This window comes from Sesamum indicum, linkage group LG7 (genome assembly GCF_026168435.1).
Source record: "Sesamum indicum cultivar Baizhima isolate 11 linkage group LG7, ASM2616843v1, whole genome shotgun sequence".
Classification (NCBI taxonomy): domain Eukaryota; kingdom Viridiplantae; phylum Streptophyta; class Magnoliopsida; order Lamiales; family Pedaliaceae; genus Sesamum; species Sesamum indicum.
In genome coordinates, this window is record NC_142663.1 from 1547412 (window position 1) to 1565985 (window position 18574).

General features: G+C 40.3%; 1 protein-coding gene across 1 annotated transcript; it reads right to left on the reverse strand.

Moving 5' to 3' along the window:
- Positions 1–17667: 17667 nt before the first annotated feature.
- On the reverse strand, positions 17668–18225 carry LOC148787439 (uncharacterized). Its single transcript, XM_088882744.1, has one exon. It carries the CDS (start codon positions 18223–18225, stop codon positions 17668–17670), a length of 558 nt encoding a protein of 185 aa, XP_088738870.1.
- Positions 18226–18574: the final 349 nt, after the last annotated feature.

Genomic DNA, 18574 nt, shown 5'->3' on the forward strand with positions numbered 1-18574 from the left:
ATATTAATTCTTGGGTCTAGACCAACGTTTTGGTAAAGTTTCGACGAATTCTGAGAACGTTCAAAATTTAGATGTTTTGCGCGGTTTTAATAGAGCAAGTTTGTTTCCCTTTTATACAAACCTGTAGTTATTATTAAGCTTAGCAAATTTACCACATAAACTCTTGGGTCTAGACCAACGTTTGGGTCAAGTTTCGTTGAATTTTGAGAACGTTAAAAATTTAGGTGTTTTGCGCGGTTTTATTAGAGCAAATTTGTTTCCCTTTTATACAAACTTTTAGTTATTATTAAGCTTAGAAAATTTACCACAACAAGTGTTGGTTCTAGACCAACATTTTGGTCATGTTTTGTCGAATTCTGAGAACGTTCAAAATTTAGCTGTTTTGCGCGGTTTTATTAAAGCAAGTTCGTTTCCCTTTTATACAAACTTGTAATTATTATTAAACTTAACAAATTTACCACACAAATTCTTGGGTCTAGACCAACCTTTGGGTCAAGTTTCGTCGAATTCTGAAAAAGTCCAAAATTTAGGTGTTTTGCGCGGTTTTATTAGAGCAAGTTTGTTTCCCTTTTATACAAATTTGTAGTTATTATTACACTTAGCAAATTTACCACACAAATTTTTGGATCTAGACCAATGTTTTTTTTTGTGTAAATGTAATTTTCATTAAGTAAAAATAATTGTATAGTACAACAATTTGATCATCAATTGGTTTCTCCCTCGACAGGCCAAGGGATACGCCATAGCCTATATAATGTTCGTGTACTAACTGACAAAGCAGTGTTGATATTGAGGATCCTCTATCTAACGTCGTCGATGATCATCATACCAATGGTGCTCGGTGTCCGTTCAATATGTTCAAATCGCCTCAGGTTCCTCTCTCTCCAACTGTGATAGACACATGCTGCTAGTAGTGAACGGTAAGCTATGTTGACAATGTGCTTTCCACTCCATTTTTTTGTCGCCCATTCGATGTCTGTTTCCCAATCCCTATTGGGCCATTGGAACCGAATTCTTCTGTGTATTTCTGTAAGGCACTGCCGCCTAAATTTGCATTGGAAGATCAAGTTTCGTCGAATTCTGAGAACGTTCAAAATTTAGCTATTTTGCATTGTTTTATTAGAACAATTTTGTTTCCGTTTTATACAAACGTGTAGTTATTATTAAGCTAAGCAAATATACCACGCAAATTCTTGGGTTTAAACCAATGTTTGGGTCAAGTTTCGTCGAATTCTGAGAAGGTTCAAAATTTAGTTGTTTTGCGCGGTTTTTTTAAAGCAAGTTCGTTTCCCTTTTATATAAACTTGTAATTGTTATTAAGCTTAGGAAATTTACCACACAAATTCTTGGGTCTAGACCATCGTTTGGGTCAAGTTTCGTCGTATTCTAGGAACATTCAAAATTTAGCGGTTTTGCATGGTTTTATTAGAACAATTTGGTTTCCCTTTTATACAAACTTGTAGTTATTATTAAGCTTAGAAAATTTACCACATTAATTCTTGGGTCTAGACCAAGGTTTTGGTCAAGTTTCGTCGAATTCTGAGAACGTTCAAAATTTAGCTGTTTTGCGCGGTTTTATTAGAGCAAGCTTGTTTTCCTTTTATACAAACTTGTAGTTATTATTACGCTTAGCAAATTTACCACACAAATTCTTAGGTCTAGACCAACGTCTGGGTCGAGTTTCGTTGAATTCTGAGAACGTTCCAAATTTAGGTGTTTTGCGCGGTTTTATTAGAGCAAGTTTGTTTCCCTTTTATACAAACTTGTAATTATTATTACGCTTAGCAAATTTACCCCACAAATTCTTGGGTCTAGACCAACGTTTGGGTCGAGTTTCGTTGAATTCTGAGAACGTTCAAAATTTAGGTGTTTTGCGCGGTTTTATTAGAGCAAGTTTGTTTTCCTTTTATACAAACTTGTAGTTATTATTACGCTTAGCAAATTTAACACAAATTCTTGGGTCTAGACCAACGTTTGGGTCATGTTTCATCGAATTCTGAGAAAGTTCAAAATTTAGGTGTTTTGCGCGGTTTTATTAGAGCAAGTTTGTTTCCCTTTTATACAAATTTGTAGTTATTATTACACTTAGCAAATTTACCACACAAATTCTTGGATCTAGACCAATGTTTGGGTCAAGCTTCGTGGAATTCTGAGAACGTTCAAAATTTAGCTATTTTGCACTGTTTTATTAGAATAATTTTGTGTCCCTTTTATACAAACTTGTAGTTATTATTAAGCTACGCAAATATACCACACAAATTTTTGGGTTTAAACCAATGTTTGGGTCAAGTTTTTTTTAGGTAAATGTAAATTTCATTAATAAAAGTAATAGTACAGTACAACATGGGTTCATTAGTTGGTTTCTCCCTCAGCCCAAGGGATGCGCCATAATCTATACAATGCTCTGCACTGACTGATTTAGGTAAATTGACACTCAGAATCCTATGTTTGACATCATCAGTGATCAGGATGCTCAAAGTGGCTGGTGTCCGCTCAGTGTGTTCAAATCTCCTCAAGTTCCTTTCCCTCCATATGTGGTAGACACATGCTGCAAGTAGTGCACGGTAAGCTATACTGACAATGTGCTTACCTCTCCATTTCCGCGTCGCCCACTCAATATCCATTGTCCAATCCCTGTTGGGCCAGTGAAATCGAATCCGTCTACGAATCTCAAGCAGGTACTAACGACTATATCTGCATCGGAAGAATAAGTGTCGATGAGATTCCGTAGCTCCCTCATCGCACAAGATGCACGCTCCAAGATGAGATAGCCATGGTTTATCCGTGGATGGTAGTTTGCCAAGTATTGCGAGCCATAAAATGAACGAATGATGAGGTATCTTCAACGAGCCCACAAGTAGCAATGACCATCCTACTTTTGGCTTAGGGGGATCAAATAATCGGTAGAGGGCCTGAGTAGTAGGCTGCCCTCCGTCAATTCTCCACACCACTCGATCCTCACCTCCAAAAATAAATGGGAGGTTATGTGTGATCTCCAAACATTCAAAGTCCGTGATGGGAGGCCATTGCAACTCTCCTGCTGAGATCACCGAATTGAGTTTTGCTGATTCTTCAATACCAAGATGGTTTGGACCACGAGGGAACTGCTCGATAACTGGTCCCAAGTGATGCCATGGGTCCAGCCAAATATAGAATTTCCCTCCATCTCCAATCTGGTAGTTCACGATAGAGTGTAGGAAGGGACGAAGCCTGAGCATTTTCCGCCATCCACAAGAACCTCCATGTTCACGAACAGTCCAGATCGATGTGTCACGTAACCGGTCTTGATAAAGCCACTGAACCCATATGGACGTCCTGTCACACCGGATAACGTCACATAGTTTCTTACTCATTAATGCGCGGTTCAAGGTAGCAATGTCCTTGAACCCAAGTCCCCCCTCATCCGTCGGTTGACACACATTTTTTCAGGCTACCTTGGCGTAACCACTGGACGTCGTACCCTTCCAAAGGAAAGTCCTCAATCTCTTCTCAATTTCATTGATGACTTTCTTAGGTAAGATGAAAGCAGAAACCCAATATAAACTCAATGCTGACAGCACAGATTTGATAATTTGTACTCGCCCAGCGTATGATAACGAAATTCCTTCCCATCCATTAATGCGTGCATCAATTTTTGAAATAAGCGGTTGGCAATCAGAGATAGATAGCCTAGAAGAGATTAAGGAAAGACCTAGATACCTCATAGGAAGGTGTCCCTCTTGAAAGCCCAAAATCTCCAACATCTGGTCTTTCAAATCTTGGGCCGAACGTGAAATGATTAAGTGACTTTTATGAACATTCAGCCGGAGGCCCGACACCTCCGCAAACCAGTCTAATCCCTCCTTGAAGACTCTGATGGAGTCAAAGTTAGCTCTGCTAAAGAGGAGAAGATCGTCTGCAAATCCCAACTGGAAGACCTTGGAACTCTCACACTTCCAATGATAAGTTAATTGCATGTCCTCTTCAATTCGTTGCAAGAATCCCAGATGTAAAGCTTCCATAACAAGTACAAACAGATACGGAGAAAGTGGGTCTCCCTGTCGTAATCCTCTCGCTCCAGGAAAGAACCCATGAGGTTTTCCATTAAGCCCAATCGAGAATGATGTCGTGGAAACACACTCCTCAATCCACCTTGTGAACGTCGTTGGAAACCCGAACAACTGCAAAACTGCTAGCAGGAAGTCCCATTCCACCGTATCATAGGCCTTCCTTATATCCACTTTAAGCGCGCATCTGGGAGGTAGGCGCATCTGGTTATAGCCCGAGAATAGTTCCTGGGCTAACATAATGTTGTCCCCAATGCTTCTTCCTGGAATAAAAGCTGTCTGACAGGGGTTAATAATCTTGTCTAGCAGAACATTAAGTCTCTAAACAAGTAGTTTTGCAATGATCTTGTATAAAATATTGCAGCACGAAATCGGTCTAAAATCATTAACCGACATAGGAGTGTCTACCTTTGGTATTAGGGTCAAAATCGCGGAATTGATCTGTTTCAGTAGTTTTCCTATAGAAAAGAAATCCAAAACCGCTCTCGTTACTTCTTCCCCCACCACAGGCCAAGCCGCCTTGAAAAACCCTAACGAGTAGCCATCAGGTCTCGGTGCTTTGTCTTCAGCGATATCAAACACTGCTTGCTTCACATCATCCGGTGAGAATGGTAGTAGTAAGTGGCTAGCTTCCTCATCAGTAATACAGTGCCTCGCCCATGGTCTAAGGTATTGAATATCCACTGTCAACCGTCTTCTCGTACCTCCTAAAAGGTTCTGAAAGTATGAGACAAACACATGGGCGACCTCCGCTTGATCTGTGTGTGTGGTACCATTCTCATCATTGATCTGTAGGATTCTCCTTATAACTCTTCTCTGAGCGATTTTTCGAAAGAAAACCCGGGAACATTGGTCTCCATCTTTCATCCACTGCATCTTAGCTCTCTGCTGCAACATAATTTGTTCGAGCTTTGCCGCTTTAGCATAGACGATTCGACAGCAATGTTCCAGGAGTAAATAGAGTTCATTCTGTCTGTCTGAGCTCACCAACTGTTGTGCCTCATCAAGAAAACCTTTAGCTAGTTGTACATTCAGCGTCAAGTCACCCTTATTCCTCCTTTGTAGTCTAAAGACTGGTTTAAGTGCCTTCAGTTTACGTGTCACAGCATACATAGGAATACCAACAATCTCATGATTCCAAATGTTCAGCACATTGGGGATAAACTCATGTGAACGGGCAAGATAGTTATCAAATCGAAACATACATCCGTTATGTTGTTGTATATCCCCATGTAAAACCAGTGGTGAGTGATCAGATGTCTGTGGTGTAAGGCTGTGATAATATGCGCTAGGGAACCGTGTCAGCCAACGGTCATTAATGAGGATCCGATCCAACCGCTTCCATAAACTCCATGCAGATGTACTGCAATTGTGCCACGTGAACCATTCACCTTGCATAAGGAGTGGAATCAGCCCCGCCACCAGAATACCTGCCTTAAATTCTTCGGTTGCCATCCTTATATCTCCTGAGATGCCACATACCTCGTTAAGGTCACGTACTGCATTAAAATCCCCTCCCACCATCCACGGGATGTCAGAGCACTGCTGAGCGAGCGTCTCCAATGCAGTCCATAAATTCCGCCGGTCAATCACTTCAAATGCTCCATAAACAACAGTGATAATAATTGATTCATTGACAGCCATATTAGTAACCCGACAGTGAATAAACTGACCTGCCAAGTCTAAGATCTGGATATCTACAACATTCTCATCCCAAGCTAGCCAGATACGATTACCAACAAAAGAATAATCGACAAACCATTTCCATTGTGGAAGTAGAAATGATTGAATATGCATGACATTATTCAATCGAACACGAGTTTCAAGGATGCTTAGGAAGTGTAACCTGTATTCAGAGACCAGGTCCTTCAAAGCGAGCTGATGGTCTCGTTTGTTCGGCCCACGGACGTTCCATACAGCAATGTTCAACATGGATCATTGTATATGGGGCTGCTTGTGTTAGGACCCCTCGAATGTTCGTCTGCATCATCAATTAAGTGCAAAGCGTCAAAGGCATTATAAATAACAATTGCCTTACCCCTCTCGTCTTTCTTGGAGTGATTCCGGTCCACATGTCTATTACCCGCATCTGCTTTGGGTATATCTTCAACAACTGGTTTCGTGTCTTACGTTCCTTAGCCGGGGGTTGTGGTGGTGATACAGTTCCTTTCGGTACATACACATTTACTGGTGGCTTCATCGGTTTGTGGGTTTTGCTCAGTGCACAATCCTTAGCCGAATGTCCCAATGACATGTACGTTGTGCATTTTGGTGGGAGCCATTCGTATTCAACATCAACTTTGCAAGGTGTCTCCCCTCCATCTTCTTCTGGTGCCCTGACAATAATATGTTTATTCAAGTTGTATGTGGCATCAATCATCACACATACACGAGCAAAGTCCAGTCTCGTGCATGTTCTTGTAATCGCGTCGAGGTAAAGGGGCTTCCCTACACCACGCGCTACAGTACTCAATCTTTCCGTCGTCCAGAATTCCATCGGAAGGTGTTGTGATTTGATCCAGACGGGCACTTGTGTATGCTTCAACTTTCTCATGGCCATCCCTGGTTCCCACTTTTGAAGTACTATCAGCTGTCCTTGGAAGAGCCGTGGGCCTTCCCTTAATTACCTCCTCCATATCAATGACCGTTTTAAATTGAAGAAAGAAAAAGCCATTAACTGTCGCTGTTACCTCATGCAGAGCAGGCCATACCGACAGAGACACATGACCACTTATTCTTTTAGTGCAGATTTAGTCGACAGTGTCTCACAGCAATCCGGAGAGTGGTACGATATCCTTGGCCCAATAGAGATTAGATAACGGATATTGAATGGGCTTCCCATAGATGGAGAGGTAAACACATTGTTAACATATCTTATCGAGCACTATTAGCATCATGTGTTTACCATATTTGGAGGGAGAGAAACTTGAGACGATTCGAGCACACCAAGAGGACACCTAGCATGGTTGATTGTTGAGGATATCAGGCAGCGGATCCTTAGTATCTCTCTACCTAGATCAGTCAGTACACGACTTTATATAGATTGTGGCGTATCCCTTGGCCTATCGAGGGAGAAACCAGCTGATAACCACACTATTGTACTGTACTACTATTTTATTTTACTTAATGAAACTTACATTTACAAAAAAAAGAATGAGCGTATTCCTTCAAATGATGTAATACGGTCGTTTTCCCAAAAAATATCCAACTGCAGTAGCTTTCCAACGCCTAGCTCCCACACGCACAATATCCACTGACGGGCGGACCACACAACCTCTCCATTTTGTATAATTGGGGCTATATATGAAAGCGTTTTTCGAGACGAATTATTGAACGCTTGGGCTATTTTATCATCAATTATTGAGTTCCCATTTGTATGCAATGGAATGTTGCCAACGAACAATCCGGTAGAAGAGCAATTCGCAAGAGGAGTCATTTTTTTCATATATAAGTGCAGGTTGACATCAGCAGATAATGCAGGCATAGATACAGCAGTGACATCATCAGTCTTCAAGCCAACAGCTGCTGCAGTAAGCATGACGTCATGCATGATGTCAGCAGGCTCTTCATCTTCCACACCAGCCGCCCTCTCTTCTTCCACCAAATCAGCATCATCCACGCCACCTGGACACGAACTATCCACGTCAGCCCTATGTGGAATCGTAACCGTCGCCGGCGCAGAACCATCAGCACCACCAACCGCCGGCGAGATGGTCGTTTTTCTGTCGACAACAGCAACTTCCTTCGCCGGCGACGCAGAAAAATTCTATTGTGTATCAGACTTATTTCCAGGGTTTTCCGACGCCCCAAAGCTTGGTTCAGATGGTAGAAGACATCTCACAGGTTTGAGACGACCACCCACCCCTGTCGGCGGGCCCATCGGAAAACCCAACCACGACAAAGGCTTCGCACGAAATTGCGCCATCCGTTTTATTTTCAAATCTCGCAATGCCATAACAGCCTTCTCATCTCCGTCATCTATTACAGCGTGTGCCAGTCGTAGGAATTCATCAAGGTTAAAGGGTTCTTCTTTGCGTTCGCGTCCGCCATTGAAGGTTGAAGAAGAAAACCCTAATGTTGGCGGCGCTCTAAAACTCGATTTACCCATGGCCAAGTTTTTGTCTTTTTCATTCAAATAGCTTCTGCTCATCTCCATGGAGCCCATGCTACCCTCTGTTGACGGAAAAACCCCATCGGACGCCGGCTTTTTGAACCCCGACGATTCAACTTCAAAGCCGCGTTTTTCTGCAGAAAACCTAGATTTGATTGCGCTTCGAATCCCGTCATTTCTCCGGCCAAGTTAACGTCTTTCATAGTCTGGATATTTGCACCAACGTCCAGAACCATCCCAGATCCTTCAGTCGTCGGAAAATTGCCGGGCGGTTGCAAATGGCGAAAACCCATTTCATCTCTTTCTTCGAAAAACAGTGACTGTTCATTTTCTTCTCCGCCTTCTCTGGCCATCGAACGTCTGTCTTCGTCCTCTCCATCGTCCTCTTCGCCGACCGGCGTTCCTTCTCCATCACCGGCCGTGTGTATGGAGATTGGAGTTGTGGTGTGTTATTTTTGGTGTGCTGGTGTGTGAGAGAGAAGAGAGAGAATTTTGAGTGTCCATTTAGTGTTATTTTTTGGTCAAGTTTCATCGAATTCTAAGAACATTCCACATTTAGCTGTTTTGCACGGTTTTATTAAAGCAAGTTCGTTTACCTTTTATACAAACTTGTAGCTATTATTACGCTTAGCAAATTTACCACATAAATTTTTAGGTCTAGACCAAAATTTTGGTCAAGTTTCGTCGAATTTTGAGAACGTTCAAAATTTAGCTATTTTGCGCAGTTTTATTAGAGCAAATTTGTTTCCCTTTTATACAAACTTGTAGTTATTACTACGCTTAGCAAATTTACCACACAAAGTCTTGCGTCTAGACCTATGTTTGGGTTGAGTTTCGTCGAATTCTGAGAACGTTCAAAATTTAGGTGTTTTGCGCAGTTTTATTAGAGCAAGTTTGTTTTCCTTTTATACAAACTTGTAGTTATTATTACGCTTAGCAAATATACAACAAAAATTCTTGGGAGAGACCATCGTTTGGGTCGAGTTTCGTCGAATTCTGAGAACGTTCAAAATTTAGGTGTTTTGCGTGGTTTTATTAGAGCAAGTTTGTTTTCCTTTTATACAAACTTGTAGTTATTATTACACTTAGCAAATTTACCACACAAATTTTTGGGTCTAGACCAACGTTTGGGTCAAGTTTCGTCAAATTCTGAGAAAGTTCAAAATTTAGGTGTTTTGCGCGGTTTTATTAGAGCAAGTTTGTTTCCCTTTTATACAAATTTGTAGTTATTATTACACTTAGCAAATTTACCACACAAATTCTTGGATCTAGACCAATGTTTGGGTCAAGTTTCTTCGAATTTTGAGAATGTTCAAAATTTAGCGATTTTGCAATGTTTTATTAGAACAATTTAGTTTCCCTCTTATACAAACTTGTAGTTATTATTCAGCTAAGCAAATATACCACACAAATTCTTGGGTGTAAACCAATGTTTGTGTCAAGTTTCATCGAATTCTAAGAACGTTCCACATTTAGCTTTTTTGCACGGTTTTATTAAAGCAAGTTCGTTTACCTTTTATACAAACTTGTAGTTATTATTACGCTTAGCAAATTTACCACATAAATTCTTAGGTCTAGACCAACGTTTTGGTCAAGTATCGTCGAATTCTGATAACGTTCAAAATTTAGCTATTTTTCGCGGTTTTATTAGACCAAGTTTGTTTCCCTTTTATACAAACTTGTAATTATTATTACGCTTAGCAAATTTACCACACAAATTCTTGGGTCTAGACCAACGTTTGGGTCAAGTTTCCTCGTATTCTAAGAACGTTCAAAATTTAGCTGTTCTGCACGGTTTTATTAAAGCAAGTTCGTTTCCCTTTTATACAAACTTGTAGTTATTATTAAGTTTAGCAAATTTACCACATTAATTCTTGTGTCTAGACCGACGTTTTGGTCAAGTTTCGTCGAATTCTGAGAACGTTCAAAATTTAGCTGTTTTACACGATTTTATTAAAATAATTTGGTTTTCCTTTTATACAAACTTGTAGTAATATTTAATTTACAGCTGTATATCACGATTGATTTACAGCTGTAATTTATCCCCAGTGTGCAGAATATCTGGCAGAATACAATCATTGGGGTTCCTATGTTTGCGGTAACACGTAAACTTAAAGCATTAAAGCCGGTCTTCAGGGAGCAAAGGAGGAAGAAGGGGGATTTGACTCTAAACGTTCAATTAGCTAAAGGCTTTCTAGATGAGGCACAACAGCTGGTGAGCTCAGATAGACAGACTGAGGCCTTTTTACAATTAGAACACTACTGCCGCCTAGTATATGCAAAAGCGGCAAAACTGGAACAAATCATGCTGCAACAGCGAGCCAAGATGCAGTGGATGAAGGGGGGTGACCAATGCTCTCGGATTTTCTTTCGTAAAATTGCTCAGAGAAGGGTGGCAAGGAGGATACTGCAGATTAATGATTATAATGGGACCATCCACACTGAACCAGAAGATATTATCAACGAATTTGTCCGTTACTATCAAAACCTCTTGGGCGGTAACAGACGACAGACAACATTGGATATTGGCTTTCTCAGACCGTGGGCAAGACATGTTCTCTCTAATGAGGAGGCTGGTCATCTTATATCGGCGTTTACACCGGATGATGTGAAGCAAGCAGTATTTGATATTGCAGAGGACAAGGCCCCGGGACCTGATGCATATTCATCAGGATTCTTTAAAGCAGCCTGGCCAGTGGTGGGACAGGAAGTTACAAAGGCGGTATTGGAATTCTTTAGTACCGGTAAACTTCTCAAACAAGTCAACTCCACACTTTTGGCACTAATACCAAAGGTACACACTCCTATGACTGTTGGTGATTTTAGGCCAATTTCGTGCTGTAATGTGTTATACAAAATTATTGCGAAATTACTTGTCCAACGACTGAGTGTCGTTCTGGACAAGATAATTAGTCCCTGTCAGGGAGCGTTTATCCCAGGGCGTAGCATTGGGGACAATATTCTGTTGGCACAGGAACTGCGCACGGGATATAACCAGGTGAGGCTCCCACCTCGTTGTACCCTAAAAGTCGATATAAGGAAGGCATATGATACTGTGGAGTGGGATTTCCTACTTGCGGTCTTGCAATTATTTGGTTTCCCCCAAACGTTCACCAGATGGATTGAGGAGTGTGTAACGACGGCGGCATTCTCCATTGGTATTAATGGAAACCGTCACGGTTTCTTCACAGGAGCACGTGGATTAAGACAGGGAGACCCTCTATCTCCCTATCTTTTTGTTCTCGTTATGGAAGTCTTGCATTTGGGATTATTTACAACTTATTGAACAGGACTTGCAATTCTCTTACCACTGGAAATGTCAGCCGGCCAAAGTCTTCCAGCTGGGATTCGCAGACGACCTCCTACTTTTCTGTAGAGCTGACTTGGATTCTCTCAGGATCCTCAAGAGGGGGTTGGACTGATTTGCAGAATGGTCGGGACTTCGACTGAATGTACAAAAAAGCCATGTCATTATCTCTCGATCAGCACAAGGCTGGAAGGATCAGATCTTAGCAATTATGGGCTTCCAGGAGGGCCAACTACCAATGAGGTACTTGGGCCTCCCTCTATTGTCTTCTAGATTGTCTATACCCGATTGCAAACCACTTTTATTGAATATTGATGCCCGCATTAATGGTTGGGAAGGAATTTCATTATCTTATGCTGGACGTATACAAATCATTAAATCCGTACTATCAGCAATGAGCATCTATTGAGCGTCTGCATTCATCCTACCGAAGGCTATTATTAAACAAATTGAGAAACGCTTCAGAACTTTTCTATGGAAAGGCACTTCTACGTCGGGATACGCCAAGGTAGCGTGGAAGGATGTGTGTAAACAATTTAATGAAGGAGGCCAAGGAATTAAGGACATCGGTATCCTTAACCGTTCCTTAATAGCAAAGAAGTTATGTGACGTCATCAGATGTGACCGAACCTCTATATGGGTTGAGTGGTTGAAGCAGGAACGATTGCACAATACTTCAATTTGGACTATTAATGAAAAGGGAGGATCATGGGGATGGCGAAAAATGCTCCGACTTCGCAACTCTATCCTACCTATGACGGAATTCCTTATTGGAGAGGGGAGATCATTCTACTTGTGGAAGGATCCATGGCACCACCTGGGCCCAACTATTGCTAGATTCCCACGAGGACCGAGCCTCCTAGGACTTGATGAATCCGCCAAACTACAAGTAGTCATTGATGAGGGACAATGGCAGTAGCCTTTCATTACTGATTTGGAATGCTTGGAAATCATTTACACTTTACCTCAGATTCATGGAGGGGATGACAGGATCAAATGGCGGTTTTCAGAGGGACGACCCACTACACAATCCCTATACAGACTTTTTTGTCCACCCGGACCGAAAGTAGGATGGTCTTCACTACTTTCTGGTACTTTGAAGATTTCCCGACATAACTTCATCCTATGGTTAGCAATTCAGGAGAAGCTACCGACAACTGATAAACCATGGATGGCCCATCTAGGGGGATGTATTCTGTGTGACGAGGGTACAGTGAAGACACACAATCACATGTTTTTTCGATGTCGGTTTAGCAGAGGATGCCTTGCAGCTATACGACAACATATTCGATTTGTTTGGCCAAATCGTGAGTGGACAAGAGACGTGGAATGGGCATCGAGGAAGTGGAGGGGGAAGCATATTGTCAACGTTGCCTATCGAGCATTACTTGGTGTATGCATATACCATTTATGGCGAGAGAGGAACTTGAGACGATTTGAGCAAACCCATCGGTCGGAAAGTGTATTAGCTACTTGCATCATAGAAGACGTTAAACAGAGGATTATTAGTATTAATCTTTCCAGTTCTATTAGTACATGTGCACTCTATAGACTTTGGCGTATCCCTTGGTCTGTCGGGGGAGCCACCACATGATTGTTGTACTTTACTTCCTTTTTATTAATGAAACTTACATTTACCAAAAAAAAAAATCAATCCACAATATAATATTCATTCGTTATCATTTATTAGTTAAGGGCCCCACTTACTCTAGTTGGAGTACATCAGTCAATGGTTTCGCCGGCCATCATCATATACAGCACAGGATACCCATTGTGTGATATCCCCACACTCTTTTACTCCAGCTATGTAGTAATATAGCACAGGACATCACAACAAACATGGTACCCCCACACCACCCCAGTGTGTAGGTAACAGCACAGGATATTCCTTGCTGTCCCGGAATACCTGGTACCCTACGCGCCATGGTATGTAGCTTGAATCATATATTTTTCATATCTCAATATAAATCACATTTTCATAAACCATTGACTGTGTTACCAACTAGGTAAGCATCATCTTTTATTTCAACTCACAATCGTCATTCTATTCTTTATAATAATCACTTTCTATAACTCCCAAATTGATTCCATCAACAATCAATTATATGATTATCACATAATCATATCCTGCATATCTATACATTACCATCACATATCACATAGTAACAATTTCACCAATATTATGGTAATCTAACAAATAATCCACAAGTAATTATATAAACAATCAATATACAAAAGCCACGCATAATAATATAAAGCCAAGTCCATGTTCGCATCCAGAAAACCGAAATATATAATATATACAACACTACACACACACACATATATGTATATATAAATCCAATTAGCTATACTTACCTTATATCCCAAAATGCTTCTGTTTTACGAAGGACTGCTCAACCCTTTACCTTGTCGTCACGTCCTATAATAAATTATAATACGTATAATCAATATCTTTAATTTACTAAATAATTCATAAGAATTCACTCAATCAAACCCCTTATATATTTATAACTATCATTTTTAATAACATTCGTAAATTATATTACCATTGAAACCTCATTTTCCTCTTTAATAACATAATATTTCTAAAATATAACTTGCGAAATATTTCTATGAATGTTCTGTCAATTTTCATTGCTATACAATTTAATTAAGCAATAATACATAAAATTGCATATTTGGTTAATCATTCCGATGAAATTGTGTAAATTAGCTATAATAATAATTAAATCTAACAAATCTAATATTTTAATTACCCAACTATATCATTTTCATAGCAATTGTGATATCTAATTTGACACTAATTTAAATAGCCAAAATCATAAAATACTCAGGTAAAATAGTTTATCGCTCAATATAAACAACATTTAATAAACGGACTAATTAAATAATATAATTATATAAATTATTAAAGATTAAAATCTAAAATCCCGTACCTCTGTTGCCACAATGTGTGTGCGTCGGTGTGTGTGTGTTTGGAATATGTGTTTGCTTATATAAAATGTGTATGTGTTTTATTTTATAATGAGAAAGAACAAAAAGCCCACCGCCTCACACTCACAACTCTCTCTCTCTCTCTTCACTTTATATATATATTATATTATTATATACATAATATTATTATTATTATTTAATTAATTAAACTTTTCTCAAAATACCTATTACTTCCTTTCTAATTTTCTTAATTAATATAATTTGCCCCCAAACATTATAACGAACTCCAAGTTAATCCGTTCAAGTTTTATTTTATCCCAAATTCAATCTATAATTTATTTACTAATTAAATTTAAATTTCTAATAATTACCAATTAGTCTCTCAATTACGTGAAAAATTTTACGGACGTCACAATTCTCCCCTCCTAATAAAAATTTCGTCCTCGAAATTTAAGTAACTTACCCGCTCAATGGAATAAATAGGGATATTTCTCTTTCATATGCTCCTCAACCTCCCAGGTCGCCTCCATCGGGGAATGATGACTCCATGTCACTTTTACCATCGATATATCTTCATTTCTTAATTTTCTTAAATTCCTATCCAAAATCTCTGCAGGCTCCTCCTCATATGTTAATTCCTCGAAAATCTCTATCTCCGGCTCACGAATAATGTGGCTAGGATTAGACCGATATCGTCGCAGCATCAAAACATGGAAAACATCATGTATTTGTAACAACTCTGCCGGTAATGCCAGTCGATATGCCAGTGGTCTGATTCTTTCAATAATTTCATACAGCCCAATGTATCTCGGACTTAGCTTCCCTTGCTTGGCAAACCTCAGAATTCCCCTCCAAGGAGATATCTTCAGGAAAATCTTATCACCTACTTCATATTCCATCTCCCTTCGGTGTTGATTAACATAAGTTTTTTGTCGATCTTGTGTTGCTTTCAAATATTTCTTAACTACCTGAACCTTTTCCACTGTTTCCTGCACCAATTCTGGACCTTCTAGTTGTCTTAATCCTTCTATATCCCAACAAATCGGACTGCGACACCTTCTTCCATATAAAGCTTCATATGCAGCCATATCGTTACTAGAGTGGTAACTGTTATTATATGCAAACTCCATTAGAGGTAGATGATCATCCCAGTTGCCCTTAAACTCCATTGTACAAGCTCTCATCATATCTTCTAGGGTTTGAATCATTCTTTCTGACTGCCCATCTGTTTGAGGATGAAATGCGGTACTGAAATGTAACTTTGTGCCCAATGCCCTTTGTAAACTTTCCCAAAAGCATGAGGTAAATCGGGGATCTCTGTCTAACACAATCGATACAGGCACTCCATGCAATCTCACTATCTCAGAAATGTACAACCTCGCTAACTTATCCAGAGAATCAGTTATTTGTACCGGCAAGAAATGAGCAGATTTTGTCAATCTATCCATAATTACCCAAATAGCGTCGTGCTTTCTGAATGTACGTGGCAACCCCACGACAAAATCCATAGTGATCTTCTCCCACTTCCATTCTGATATTGATAGAGGTCGCAGTTTACCTGCTGGTGCCTGGTGTTCTGCCTTTACTTGCTGACATGTCATACATTTAGCCACAAATTCAGCCACATTCTTCTTCATTGTCTGTCACCAGTAATAAGGTCTTAAATTTCGATACATTTTTGTAGTACCAGGGTGCATTGCATATGGTGCATTATGAGCTTCCTGCAAAATCGCTTCGCGTAACCCATCCGTATCAGGCACACAAACTCGTCTCCCATTCACTATTACTCCATCAACTCTTATTGAAAAATTTGTTTTCTTACTAAGTCTTATTCTTTCGAACATTCGTAATAAGAAAGGATCTCGAGTCTGTGCTTCTTTGATCTGATCCACAAAGTCTGGCTTAATTTGCAAGGCTGCCAATAAACCCGCTACCTGATCAACCTCCAGTTCCGTATTCATAGACCTCATCTCCAGCAGCAATGTCTGATTGTGACTCCCCAGATTAGCTAATGTACTTGAACTCTTTCTACTCAAAGCATCTGCTACCACGTTCGCTTTCCCTGGATGGAAGTCAATAGTGCAATCATAATCCTTCAGCAGTTCTATCCATCTTCTCTGTCTCAAATTCAATTCCTTCTATGTCAAGATATATTTCAAACTTTTATGGTCAGTAAGGATCTGAAATTTTTCTCCGTACAAATAATGTCTCCAGATCTTCAGTGCATGCACAATCGCGGCTAACTCCAAGTCATGTGTAGGATAATTTAATTCATGGTTCCTCAATTGGCGGGACGCATAAGCAATTACCTTTCCGTTCTGCATCAACACACATCCCAAACCCTGTTTAGAAGCATCCGTATATACTATATATCCACCAGTTCCAGACGGCAAAACCAAAATCGGATTGGAGGTCAGTCTCTTCTTCAACTCATCAAAACTTTGTTGACACTCTTCCCTCCACTGAAATTCTACCCCCTTTCTGAGCAACTTGGTTAGAGGACCGGCAATTATAGAGAAACCCTCAACAAATTTCCTGTAATATCCGGCCATTCCTAAGAAGCTTCGGACTTCAATGGCATTTTTTGGCACTCTCCATTCCATAATAGCCTTTACTTTTGAAGGGTTAGGCATAACCCCATCACCAGATACTACATGCCCAAGGAAAACCACCTGATTTACCCAAAATTCACATTTGCTTAACTTAGCATATAACTCCTTCTCTTTCAAAATTTGCAACACCATCCTCAGATGTTGTTCATGCTCTTCCCTATTCCTCGAGTATATCAAAATGTCATTTATAAACACAATAACAAAGTGATCCAGATATTCCTGAAATGTACGATTCATCAATGCCATGAATGCCGCTGGTGCATTTGTTAACCCAAAGGGCATCACTAGAAACTCATAATGACCATAACGAGTACGAAAAGCTGTCTTCGATATGTCATTCTCTGCTATCCTCAACTGCCAATACCCAGACTTCAAATCGATCTTTGAAAATATTGTAGCTCCCTTTAACTGGTCTAGCAGGTCATCAATCCTCGGCAATGGATATTTATTCTTCACTATTACCTTGTTTAATTGGCGGTAATCGACACATAACCTCATACTCCCATCTTTCTTCTTCACAAACAGTAGTGGCGCTCCCCACGGCGAAGTACTCGGCCTGATAACCCCTTTCCCTAATAATTCTTCGATTTGCTATTTGAGCTCTTGTAATTCCACTGGGGCCATTCTGTACGGCACAATAGAAATTGGGGCAACTCATGGAAGAGTTTCTATGGCAAAATCCACTTCCCTATGCGGTGACAATCCTGGTAAGTCATCAGAAAATACTTCAGGGAAGTCTCTCATCACCGGGATTTCCTCCAATGGGGGATTAACCTTTTCGGTATCTACCACATGGGCTAGATATGCTTCACAACCCTCTAACATCAATCGTCTTGCCTCCATGGCTGATATTACACAAATTGGTACTACCTGATGATCCCCCACAAATATTACTTTTGATTCGCCAGAACATTCGATCATCACTTCCTTTTTATAACAGTCAACTATTGCTTTATGTTGTGCTAACCAATCCATCCCCAGAATCACATCAAACTCCTTCAAATCCAGCACTATAAGGTCTACAGGTAAATTTACATCTCCGATTCTCACTAAGCTCCCTTTCCTAACATTATTCACTACCACACCGCCTCCCACGGGCAAATAAACCATCAAATTACATCCCAATGGACTACTCTCTCCCGGTATTTTAGATGCAAATTCGGATGAAATATATGAATGTGTAGAGCAAGGCTCAATCAGAACATAAGCCATAATGTCAGATAACAATATCGTACCTGATATCACGTCATTCGATGCTGGGGCTTCCTCTCTGGTAATGTTATATATCCTTGCCTGGGTTTGTCCCTGAGTAACTTGTGCTCCAGGCCCCCCTCATACCGCTACTATAGCGTGGCCACTATCTCTGTTACCCGCGCCTCTACCTCTGCCTCTACCTCTCCCAGTTCCCCTGTCACTACTCCCAACACTACTTTTGCTCTGAGTCCCGCTAGTAACATTTTCAACCCCGCCTATAGTCTGACTGGAACAATTCTTGGCAATGTGTCCTCTACCTCCACAGCGATAACAAATATTCAGTATATCCTCCCGTTGCCAACATGGC